Source organism: Phragmites australis, chromosome 23 (assembly GCF_958298935.1).
Source record: "Phragmites australis chromosome 23, lpPhrAust1.1, whole genome shotgun sequence".
Lineage (NCBI taxonomy): Eukaryota > Viridiplantae > Streptophyta > Magnoliopsida > Poales > Poaceae > Phragmites > Phragmites australis.
Genome location: NC_084943.1, coordinates 7,931,610 through 7,943,043, shown reverse-complemented (window position 1 = coordinate 7,943,043; position 11,434 = coordinate 7,931,610). Strand labels below are relative to the sequence as shown.

The 11,434-nt window shown below is 40.3% G+C and overlaps 1 protein-coding gene across 1 annotated transcript; it reads left to right on the top strand.

The window, feature by feature from the left end:
• The first annotated feature begins 3,030 nt into the window (after positions 1 to 3,030).
• On the top strand, positions 3,031 to 5,414 carry LOC133906723 (large ribosomal subunit protein eL33w-like). Its single transcript, XM_062348701.1, has 4 exons — positions 3,031 to 3,188; positions 3,263 to 3,491; positions 3,585 to 3,628; positions 5,231 to 5,414. Exons 1-3 carry the CDS (start codon positions 3,121 to 3,123, stop codon positions 3,624 to 3,626), a joined length of 339 nt encoding a protein of 112 aa, XP_062204685.1. The 5' UTR covers positions 3,031 to 3,120; the 3' UTR covers positions 3,627 to 3,628; positions 5,231 to 5,414.
• Positions 5,415 to 11,434: the final 6,020 nt, after the last annotated feature.

Genomic DNA, 11,434 nt, shown 5'->3' with positions numbered 1-11,434 from the left:
ACCCTACATGCAATGCTATTCCTAACAATCCAAGATCGGCAAGCCTTTAGCAACCTATCAGCCCAGACTATCAAAAATAGTCGAAATAGAGAGTTTGTGGCTGAAAAATAGTCGCAAAATGGTGTACCTAGGTCATCGTAAATTTCTTTGCAAGGATCACCCGTACCACATGAGCTATATATTCAGATTCAACAGTAGATTATGCAACAGAAGAATATTTCCTAGATGACCATGCAACCAGAGAATTACTTAAGAAATAATATGTACCAGATATATTTTTTCTATCAATTCTACAACCTCTAAAATCAGCATCAGGAAAAGCTTTTAAGATAATACAAGAAGAAGCAGAAAGTCATATGACAAAGTCTTAAGTGCAGAAAGCCATATGACAAAGTCTTAAGTGCCAGGAAGATACCTAAGAATCTGTTTGATAGCTTGTCGATGTGAAGCACGTGGGGAAGCTTGAAATCATGCACACAAGCATACAACATATTGTATGTCTAGCCTTGAAGCGGTAAGATACAAAAGTGATCCAATCATGCTTCTATATTCTTTTTGATCAACTACCTCGTCATCTTCATCAAGATCAAGTGTCGTTGTTGCTCCAATAGGTGTCATGATCAGCTTGCTGTTTTCCATCTCAAAACGTTGTAACAGGTATTGTATATACTTACTTTGATGAACAAAAGTACCTTCTTTGGTTTGTTTGACTTGAAGACCTAAAAAGTATGTTAGTTCACCCTTCATACTCATCTCAAATTCTCTGCTCATCATTTCTTAAAACTGAGACACTAAAGTATGAGAAGAACAGCCAAAGATGATATCATCTACATAAATTTGAATAAATAGTTGATCATTACCATGCTTGAACACAAACAACGTCTTATCCACTTTTTCCATTACAAAATCATTTTCAAGCAAGAAAGTTTTAAGCCTATCATACCATGCTCTTGGGGTTTGTTTTAAACCATATAAAGCTTTAGACAACTTATATACATGATTTGGATATTAAGGATTTTCAAAATTAGGTGGTTGCTTAACATAAATCTCTTCATTAATGTAGCCATTCAAAAAAGTGATTTTGACACCCATTTGATATAATCTAAAACCTTTAGATGCAACAAATGCTAAAAGAATTCTAATGGCTTCTAGTCTAGCAATCGAGTCAATTGGATATATGAATTAAGAATTATGCCTAGTTGAAACAGACTGTGTCAACTAGAATCGAGTAGATCGAAACCTAATCGAGTTGACCAAAAAGCTACTCGAGATCAAACCAATTACTCGAAATTTTCTCAAATCAAACATTAGATATTCTAACAAGGTTTTGGATTGATTAAAATAAGATGAAACTTGATAAAAACACGAAATTAATTGAAAACCAAAACCAAGTATGCAGAATATAGAACAGAAAGAAAATTCTAAATCAGTAACTCATCAACTTAGGAAACATGATTTTTATTGCATAGATGAATTTACAAGATGCCTCTCCAAAACATCCAACAAAATCTCAAACCCTAGACAGATCTACTCCCTATATCAAAAGTCAAAATCTGATCTCGTTCTTGGCTCACCTTACCCTGACCGAGACCCCTCTCAATATATAGCCCTCCAAACCGTCCTTTGTTTGAAAACAACCTGATCATATCCTACCCAGACACAAACCATACCAAAACACGTCCACCCATAACCGAATCCAACTCGTACTCGAGTCCAACTCAGACTAGCACTTGAATCCATATGGAGCTGAACTCTTCAACCAATCAGACCGCAGCCTAACCTTGCCATGTACTCAAACGACTCCATCATCGAAACACACAATCTGGTTACCCACGACCTCACGTACGTCTGCCCTTCTCCGCAATACACCTAGTCATACAGATGCAACCTTATCTTCACGTACATTTTTCTCAAGCCCAAACATCCCGCATGATATCATCGATCACTACGACCTCAGTTCCTCCTGAACCTAGTCACTGAACCTTAGTTCCTCCCTGAACTTAGTTCGCCGAACCGTCATCGATCACGTTCGCCTTCGAGCAGCACATGTACATACATCAATAAACGATTACGAGCACAAACTCCTTCCCGACTTGACTCAAGATTAGTTCACGCAACACTACTCACATGAGTATATTGCATCACATGTGCGCTAATACCAACGTATAAGCATATCTAAGCAACAACATAATAATTAATGAACATTATCCTAATGTCATTAAGCGAAATCACTTTATTCTACCAATTTTATAAACATACACAAATGCTCTGCGCTCACTCTATTGCTTAAGCTTGGTGTACGCTTGTTTGTCAAGGGTGGTCTTGCTCAAAATCCCCGAGTGCAATGATGGAACCGCCTTCAATTGTTTCTTTCGGCAAGACGTCGTTGGCAACTTTATCCCTTGGCCATCGATGCACACGAGCCATGACCCAAGGATCCACGCTGTCTTGCGTGAAGTGGTGGCAGGCTAATCGACTTGCACCATAGATGCCTCTTGGCTGCCTCATTGATAAGCTTATTGATACCTTTTTATCTCCGGGCCATGTGATGAGTTTCCTGCCGCACCACATGTGTTCTCCCCACCCCTCACGTTTGTGTACCCCCTCCTGCTTCAACCACACAAGCCAGCTATATAATCCCTGCACTAATATCAGAGCATGGGATATGAGGGATAGCATGGGCGAGAGAAGTGTACGGAATCCGCAGATGGCCTCGCTGTTTCAACAGCATATGTAGCGGCCCATTTACCCCACAACTGGAAAAGCTTAGCCCTTACAGGCTATTCCTTGAAATTATCGAGTTTTTTTTTTTTTTTTTTTTTTTGATTAAAAATTCAATTTTTTATGAAAAAATATAAAAATAAAAAAACTCGAAATTATCTGGCCTTCTAAGTAATTCAGCCCATTTACAGTAGTGGGCGCAAACCCTAGCCCACGGCACCAGCAGAATACATCTGGCCCGTCGAATATCAGTACAGAATCCTGGCCGTTCAATTGCGAGACCAGGGAATACATAAGCGCCACCAGCGCCGCCAGCCAGGGCTTCTCCTCTTCGTGGCCACGCTCCCGTCCGGACTCCATCTCCGAGACCTCGTCTCCGGCGGCAAAAGCAGCGGCGAAATGGTGAAGGGACGCACGGGGCAGCGCGTGAGGCTCTATGTCCGCGGCACCATCCTCGGATACAAGAGGTGAGCTCCCCACTGATCATCGGTCGCCAGATTTGCTCGTCTTCCCGCGCATTCACGGTGGGGTGGTCTTGCAGGTCGAAGTCGAACCAGTACGAGAACACCTCGCTGGTGCAGATCGAAGGGGTGAACACCAAGGAGGACGTGGCGTGGTACTGCGGGAAGCGGATGGCCTACATCTACAAGGCCAAGACGAAGACCAGCGGCACGCACTACCGCTGCATCTGGGGCAAGGTTACCCGCCCGCACGGCAACTCCGGCATCGTCCGCGCCAAGTTCAAGTCCAACCTGCCGCCAGCGTCCATGGTGAGCCGAGCCTCATTCGTGGCACAGCTTCTTGTTCATGGCGTACATTTCGTGTTCTGGGCTAATTTCGTTATGCTGCTTGCTTCGTGTTAGGGGCACAAGGTCAGGGTCTTCATGTACCCCAGCAGCATCTAAAGGTCAGTAGCGATTGCATTCTGCTTAAATGTCAGGGTCTGTTAATGAATGAATCATTGTATAATTTGCTAAAGAAATACCCTGTTATTCGTCATGATTATTTTGTTAGTGTTCAACACACTAATTGTTCATGCAATACTTCAAACCTATCTATTTTATCCTGTGGAAATTGGATATCTTGGCATGGGTGAAAATGGGCTAAATGGTTACTCAATGACTGTATAGCCTTCTACATAACGCTGGATATTTGTTACACCTTGTTTTTTCCTATGCACATTAGAATGGCATGTAGCCTTGTAGCAGTGTCCTGTTTACTGACTATGTTCTTGTACATGTTGCTATGGGTGCCGTTACTAAATGGACATGAATTTGTAGCCTTGTATTTTACTCCCTTAATACTCAATTATGTGGCACATTTGGTAACAAATATTTGTATTTTGAATATTTCATTGGTATATTTTCAATTAAATCCGTTTAGATTTCATTCCCCAGTTTATGCTATTTAGTCAAGTGTCAAGTTCGTTATTTCTCAAACAGAGTTAGTATGATTTCTTTGAATCCTTTTATAGTAGTTTAGAGTCCCAATGCCTCGAGAAATGAACTAGTGTGATGATCTGTTCTTGCTATAATTAGATATTTTGTGCATTAATTAAGTCTGAATTTGGTGCCATTCTATTTTAGAATTGAACTAGGGTGGCGATATGCTTCTGATTCTTAGATGTCATGATTTGGTGCCATTCCATATTAGTTCCGTACGAATTTGTGATCAGCACATATAGGCTGTTGATGTAAACCTGTTATTGGCTGATCAAATGTGATGATTAGATGATGTAATGTTGCGATATTAGGGGTGGTTGTGTCTTTAATCTTTTATGTTGTTTGTGGTTATGGGCCCCATGCCAGTTAGGGGAAGTTCTTCTGTTAGCTTCGAAATACCTGCAGGTTCTCTGCGGGGTGCTTGGAAGTTGGGGCCCTAGATTAATTGCAGTGGTCTCATAGTACAAGGCTGTACTTTGGTTGTTGAGTCTCTCAGCAATCAGTTCCTCACAACCTTGCCTCCAATGACCACAATATTGTTATGACATCTTTACATTGGTCTTGTAGCGTGTAAGGGGTAACATATCTGGATCTTGAGATTATTCTGTTGTGCTATTGTAATCCTATTTGTAAATTGTTATGATGCACTGTATGTTTTGCTGGGTTATTCAGGCTCTGTATTTGTGACCTGGGATAAGTTTGTTCACCTCACCTAGGACTTGATGATATATTGTACTGAACCAGGAAACTGTACCGATTGCTTGGTTGTCTTGTCCTAGGTTGTATATTATGCTCTGAATGTTTAAATTTCATTATTTTGAGTACTGTACCTTTCAAATGTCCAGAACCAAGAAATAGGAAATCCTAGGCATGAACGTTATGATATCTGTTATATTTGCCTGAATGAACACCTTTTAGAGCACAATGCACTTGGTTGATGGTTACTGGTTCTTGGTTTGTTTTTGTCACTGGTTTATTTGTTGGGCGTAATTTCTTATCATTATTTTACTCTACATCACAGGTTCATAGTTGTAAACTCACGATTTTTTCTATTTCTGACTGAACAGGATCTTCCATAACCTACCAAGTTGATAGTTTTGAGGAGGTTCAACCAGAAAAGCTTTCATGGCAATTTTGAAGAGTTTAGCTTATCCAATTATTGGACAGACTGTTGCAACTTCAAGAACTTATGTTGATCGTAACTCACTTGCCTTAAATGAAGTATTATGCAGTGCTAATGAATTTTGCTGATGAGTGTCGCAAAATGGTCTGGTAGATCACTTGTTTCATCTGAAACATACAGAATGCAAAGGAAACGGATCAAGAAACATACAGCAGTTTACCTGATGCACAGAAGTTGCTCCAAAAAACAATTCTTGTGCTTTACACTCGCAGCCCGTAGTTAATGGGAGTTCTATGGTAGGAACTGCGACAGTATTCTAACCATTCAAAACACAATTATTCCTTAACCAGAAGTTACTTTTGTGTAGTTATATGATTGCCTATAATTGCATAAACTGAGCATTTTTCTATATAACGTTAAGCTAGAGGTTTATCATATGGTGTCGTAATGATAAAAATAGATTATATATCAGTGTATTTGTAAATTTAGTATTTTTATTCAGCACTTTGTTCATAAAAAAATCCGGTTTTAGTACGCGAGGCATTGAAGAATTGTGGGTTTGTTCGACACTTAAGGTGTTGAATACGAGATTGTGTATCATATTCGGCATGTGAGTTATCAAAAATAGTTTAAGGTGCTGAATACAGGCCTATCCTTGTGTTGGCAGGGGTCGTTTCACCTGTCGCGTAGCTCACGCATTGTTGTTTCTTAGCGTTGTGTTTTGCTATATAATAGCAACATGTTTCAGTTAAGAGCAACAGCGTGAGAAGAGAGGAGAGAAGCAGCAATGCAAGGATAGGAGAAACAACGTGAGGTGAGGAGTAGCAGTGCGAGGAGAGAAGTAACGTGAGGTGAGGAGGAGAAGCAACGCGAGGTGAGAAGTAATCCGGGGAGTAGCTGCACGAGTTACAGTAAGTATTTTGATTATATATTTAATTAATACCTAGATTAATAATAGTAAATAGATTAAGTAGATGGATTAATTTGTTCAATTATATTTGTTTAATTATATTAATTTGATAAATTAGAGTATTTAGATTATTTGCTTAATTTGATTATATAAATTAGAGTATTTATGTAAATTAATCAGAGTTATTAGAGTTATATGATTAACTGGATTAATTATTTTTATTCAATTAATTTTATTATTTAAATTAGTTTGATTAATTAAATTAGTTTGATTAATTAGCTTAATCACTTAGGTTTAGTAGAACTGTGGAAGATAGTGTGCAGTAGCAACAAAGATACATTGTGATGGGCCCCACATGGCCAAGGGTGCCTACCCTCCTAGTGGCACTTTGTGCAAGTGGCGGCGTAGAGTAAATTTCTAGTGCATGCATGATCTCTATATGTATAAGTAGGGTATCGGTGACATGTGCAAAAAGGGGGAAAAAAGAAAAAGGGAGGAAAAACGGAAAATGAATTAAATTTTAGAAAGATTCAACAAACTTAGGGTGGACAGAAAGATCTGATTAAAATAAATCGTCAAATTGAAATTTTGCAAAGTGAATTCTAGGAAAAAAAGCATTAATACTTATTAAATATTTAATCATAATAATTGTATATTAATACTTAGGTAATGTTTATTAAATATTTCAATTTAATTATAAATATTAATAATTTCATTTGAATTCAATAATGATGATTTAGTTAGCATTGTTAATTTACTAACATGTAAATAATTAGTTGTGTATCGTACATACGTCTAAGTAGTTATTTTATTACATTTATGTTTGTTTAACAGATACGGTATGATTTTCCATATTTATTATGTAGAACGTCTCGTAGTTTTGCACGGAAGGATCGTAATAATTTAGAACTGTCAGCACATCAAGAGTCCAATTAAGTAGAATTTCTGATCAGCACGTGCGCACGTGCTACGTTGCTCGCGTCGTCCAGACAGCCCCAACTACTTCCCATTTTTGGAAAAAAATTCAAAAACTTTTCCTTAAAACTTTTCTGAGTAAATTTTTCTCGTTAACTTTTCCTCAAAACTTTCCCTCAAAACTTTTCTTGTTAACTTATTCGGAAAACTTATCCAAATAACTTATCAGGGCAACATGTGATGCATGAAGAGGAGGGAGAGCATGTTGAGGAGGGCAGTTCCGTCAGAGAGGGAGCTGGAGTGGACCCTTCTAAGGTAGATGCAGGATACATGAACAATAAAACCGGTGGTAGAGGGGATGAAGAAGCTGATGACAATAATGACCTGGTGTGGCGATCTAGTACTTTCATTGTGCTAGACTGCTAGATTGTGCCGTTGTTGAGTATAACATCTTATCTAACTGAGAATATCAGAATAGTGACATTCAGATCGAACAACGGTTTCATAACAGGGGGAGGTCATCCACTTTATTAGCAACTATGCTGTAATGACAAGAAGAGACCGCAACTACGCCTAGTCTAACCTTACTGAGTATGAGGTCAGGTGTATCAAGCATCCAAATTATCCTTACTTTGTATAAGCACATAAGCTGAAATACGAGAACTATTTTGTGATCAGTAGACACACCCCCACATACATGCAGCGAAAAAGTGTTAGGAATGTGAGCCACGCCGTTGATGCGAGGTTCATAGCCCAACTCCTCATCACCCTAATTGGCACGGACATATGTTTGTCACCAAAATTGATTATGAAGGAGGTGTAGACTAAAATGGGTATGTTGATCAATTATCACACCGCATGGTGAGCGAAGCAGAAAGTGTTGAAGATGTTGTTTGCAAGCTTTGAAGAGTCTTACAATTATGCTCCGAGGCTACTTCAGAAGATTGCCATGATGAATGCAGAGACTCAGTGGGCCATGGTAGATGAGCCGATCAAGCTAAAGGATACAGCAGTACTAACTGATACCTTATTAGCTTATTCTAGTCCTTTGGACAATACATTGAAACTTTCAAACATTGCGGGCCGGTTGTATGCGTGGATGCCACATTTCTGAGGACAAGTACCATGGTACCCTTATGACAGCGATGGCGGTGGATGCAAATAATCAGATCATTTCTCTCGCCTTTGCAATGGTTGAGAGTGAGAATAATGATAGCTGGTTGTGGTTCCTCACCTTAGTGAGGACACATGTTGTGAGCAATAGGGAACGAGTTTGCATCATCTCAGATTGTGACAAGGGCCTTCTGCATGCGTTAGACGTGCTTCATGATATCATAAATAACTCCATTGCATGACCTGATGTGGAGAGAAAGTAGTGCATGCAACACTTGGCCACGAACCTGCACACAAGGTACCACAACAAGTCTCTTGTAAAGAGATTCAAAGGGTTGTGTCTTCAGAACCAGCAGATGAAGTTCAACAAGATATGGAGAGAGTTAAATGAGACCACTCACACGATGATGATAAAGCAGGAAGCACAAGAGGATCATCTGCAGACACAAATGGTTAGGGACCAAACTATCGTTTGTTGTTCACATGCTACGTTTAGCTAGTGGATAACGGGGAAGCCGACAGATCGTTGGGCCCTAATCCATGACACTGACGGTATCAGGTTAGCACATAGAAGTTTAATGATCATATTTTACCCATTCTTATGCAAATAGGCATTCTAAAATTATTGTATCACATATTAGGTACACCATCATGACAATGAACATAGTGAAGGCGTTCAACAATGTCCTAAATGGAGTACGTCGTCTTCCATTGTGTGCCATCATTGAGCTCACATTCTATAGAACAACAAACTACTTTCGAGACCGTGGTAATGCTGCTATGAAGTGCATCACGCGGTTCGCACCTAAGGTGGAGGCAATCATATCTAGAAGGAGAAACAAGACACTTTTATGGGACAAGAATCTACCACCTGGCGAACAACAAATTCGAGGTCATATGCCATCGTAGGTATGCTTTAGGGTATAACGCAGGGGACACTGTGCAACAATATCAACTTGGGTCTCACGAGGTGAAGTGCACATGCACTAAGCCAAAACTGTACCGTATCCCGTGCTCGCATGTCTTAGCCGCTTGCAGGACATGGGTGACAACTATGGATTACAGTACATATCACCATACTACACGATCGATGCATTGAGGAGCACATAGCTTCTAAAGATGCGGTCCTTCAACATCTCGAGGGGCCTAAATGGGTACCTTATCCCTGAGTACGAGACACAGATCCTGGAAGTCCTAGATCCACGAGGCTCCAAGGTGACATGGATGAAGCAAATGCTGTTGACGGCCTACGTAAGTGCAAAATTTGCAAACAACCTGGCTATGACAAGATGACTTGCCCAACCTGGCAGTAAACTATCATACCACTATCGAATTGTACTGTATTAGAGTTGTTGTAATTTAGTTTGTTATTTAAAGTTATAAGCAGATATGGTTTGTATTCTAGATTACTATTCACCTATTAGTTATACTACTTATTTTGTAATATATCGTATGGTATTGTCATCACAGACAATGTTTTTTTATTGAACCATGTAGCTTGTTATTTACCTATTTATTGAACCATGAAGATTGTAATATATTCTAATTTTTTATTCACCTATTTATTGAGTCAGGAAGCTTGAAATCATTGTCATGCCTCATGGTGGTCTTCCTGAGCTTCTTCAGCAGCGGTACGACGAGAACCATAGGGGAAGAATGATTTTTACACGGTAGTAGGTACCACGATTATATGTGCTTCTTAATTTCCACGATAATTTGCTACTAACTCAGCACATGTATTGGATACCTTTTGCACGTTGCGAGCCTGGAGTGTCCACACGATTAAAGAATTAGACCCTCAATTCCAAGAGGCACTCGCACATGCAGGACTTCTACCTTTCGCTTTTATGATGGCTGGAGCTCCCATGGTGGGCAGTGGTAGGACACCTCTCCTGTCCATTGAGGAGCCACTGCTCACAGGTTCCAAGGAGCAGTGGAAGGGTTACATTGAGGGCAGATAATTATTTGTTATGTAATGCACTTCAAATATTGTAGTGCTATTGAAGCTTTATGGACTCTCTGCATTTTGTAGGTTTGGTGTGTATCATGACATGAAGGATGTTGGGTCTCCATGTTCTGGATTCATGGGCTGCCAAAGTTCGGTCCATGCCCATCGGATGCGGATGAGGCTACAATTATGCAGCACTATAGGGTTTACTTATATGTCCTGCTAGGAGGCATCATGTTCTGCAATGCGGCAGTCGATTATGTTATCCCCCATATTATATGGTTAGCGTGTCAGCTCGTGTCACGTCCTTATAAGCCAACATCTTACAATTGAGGATCTGCTATGCTATCTGCAACCTATAGGGGATTGTGTGCTGCAACCCAGCGATCAAAGAAGAAGGGATCTGTTACAGGCCGTCTACACCTCTTATAGCTATAGAGCTAAGAGTACCTCCCTACTTGTGGACCTTAGGTGCTCAAGAGCTACTATCTAGTCCTCATCTTCGATGGCATTGTAGATGACATGAGGCCTACAATGGGGTATTGGTGGATTCATGCCAAACTGAGATGGAGTCAAGAGCAAGACCATGGTAGCTACTCCCAAGTGATCAGTGATCTGGACGTCCTCAGCTTCGATCTCATGGAGTGGGATTCATGGCGTATGACACAAGTGGCTGAAATTACAACTGGAGGGCTCATCGCATCCTCTTGTTGGTATGACTTAGACTTATGAATGATCAAATGTTTCTTGTTGTACATGAACAATGTGGAAGTATATTCTTCTGAGCGTATACAGAGGTAGTTTGGGTATCGACAGGTGGTGCCACTACCTCCCCCACGAGACTCCGGACGAGTGCACAAGTAAGTGTGTTATTGTAGGTAGTATTAGTACCTTAGGTGATCTATGTTAACAAATTATAACTGTTTATGCCATGTATAGGAGGAGCGCATAGGGGGGTGGAGGCATGCAGGACTTGGCATCCGTGAATGCCGAGCACATATAGAGGTGGACGGAGACAACCGCGGTGGATGTCGTCATTTCTGCTAGATAATGCAACGACATTACATACTGAGAGTACCTTTCATGGTACCGTTTGCGCACGCGTGCACCATACTCAGCGAACTTGTAGAGCCATCCCCAGACCCTTCCCCGAGGATCGTTCCTGCCTTCTTCATGTTGCGGTAAGTGATGTAATACTTATAATGATTTTTATTAGTTAAACCTCTGTATTACTAACATGGCCCTCATCTTATACAGACCGA

What these genes read in the sequence shown, in the direction of transcription:
- LOC133906723 (XM_062348701.1), top strand. Translation starts at nt 3,121, where the DNA reads ATGGTGAAGGGACGCACGGGGCAGCGCGTGAGGCTCTATGTCCGCGGC. An exon ending in ACCATCCTCGGATACAAGAG is followed by an intron (nt 3,189 to 3,262) that starts GTGAGCTCCCCA and finishes GTGGTCTTGCAG; the next exon opens with GTCGAAGTCGAACCAGTACG. An exon ending in ACCTGCCGCCAGCGTCCATG is followed by an intron (nt 3,492 to 3,584) that starts GTGAGCCGAGCC and finishes GCTTCGTGTTAG; the next exon opens with GGGCACAAGGTCAGGGTCTT.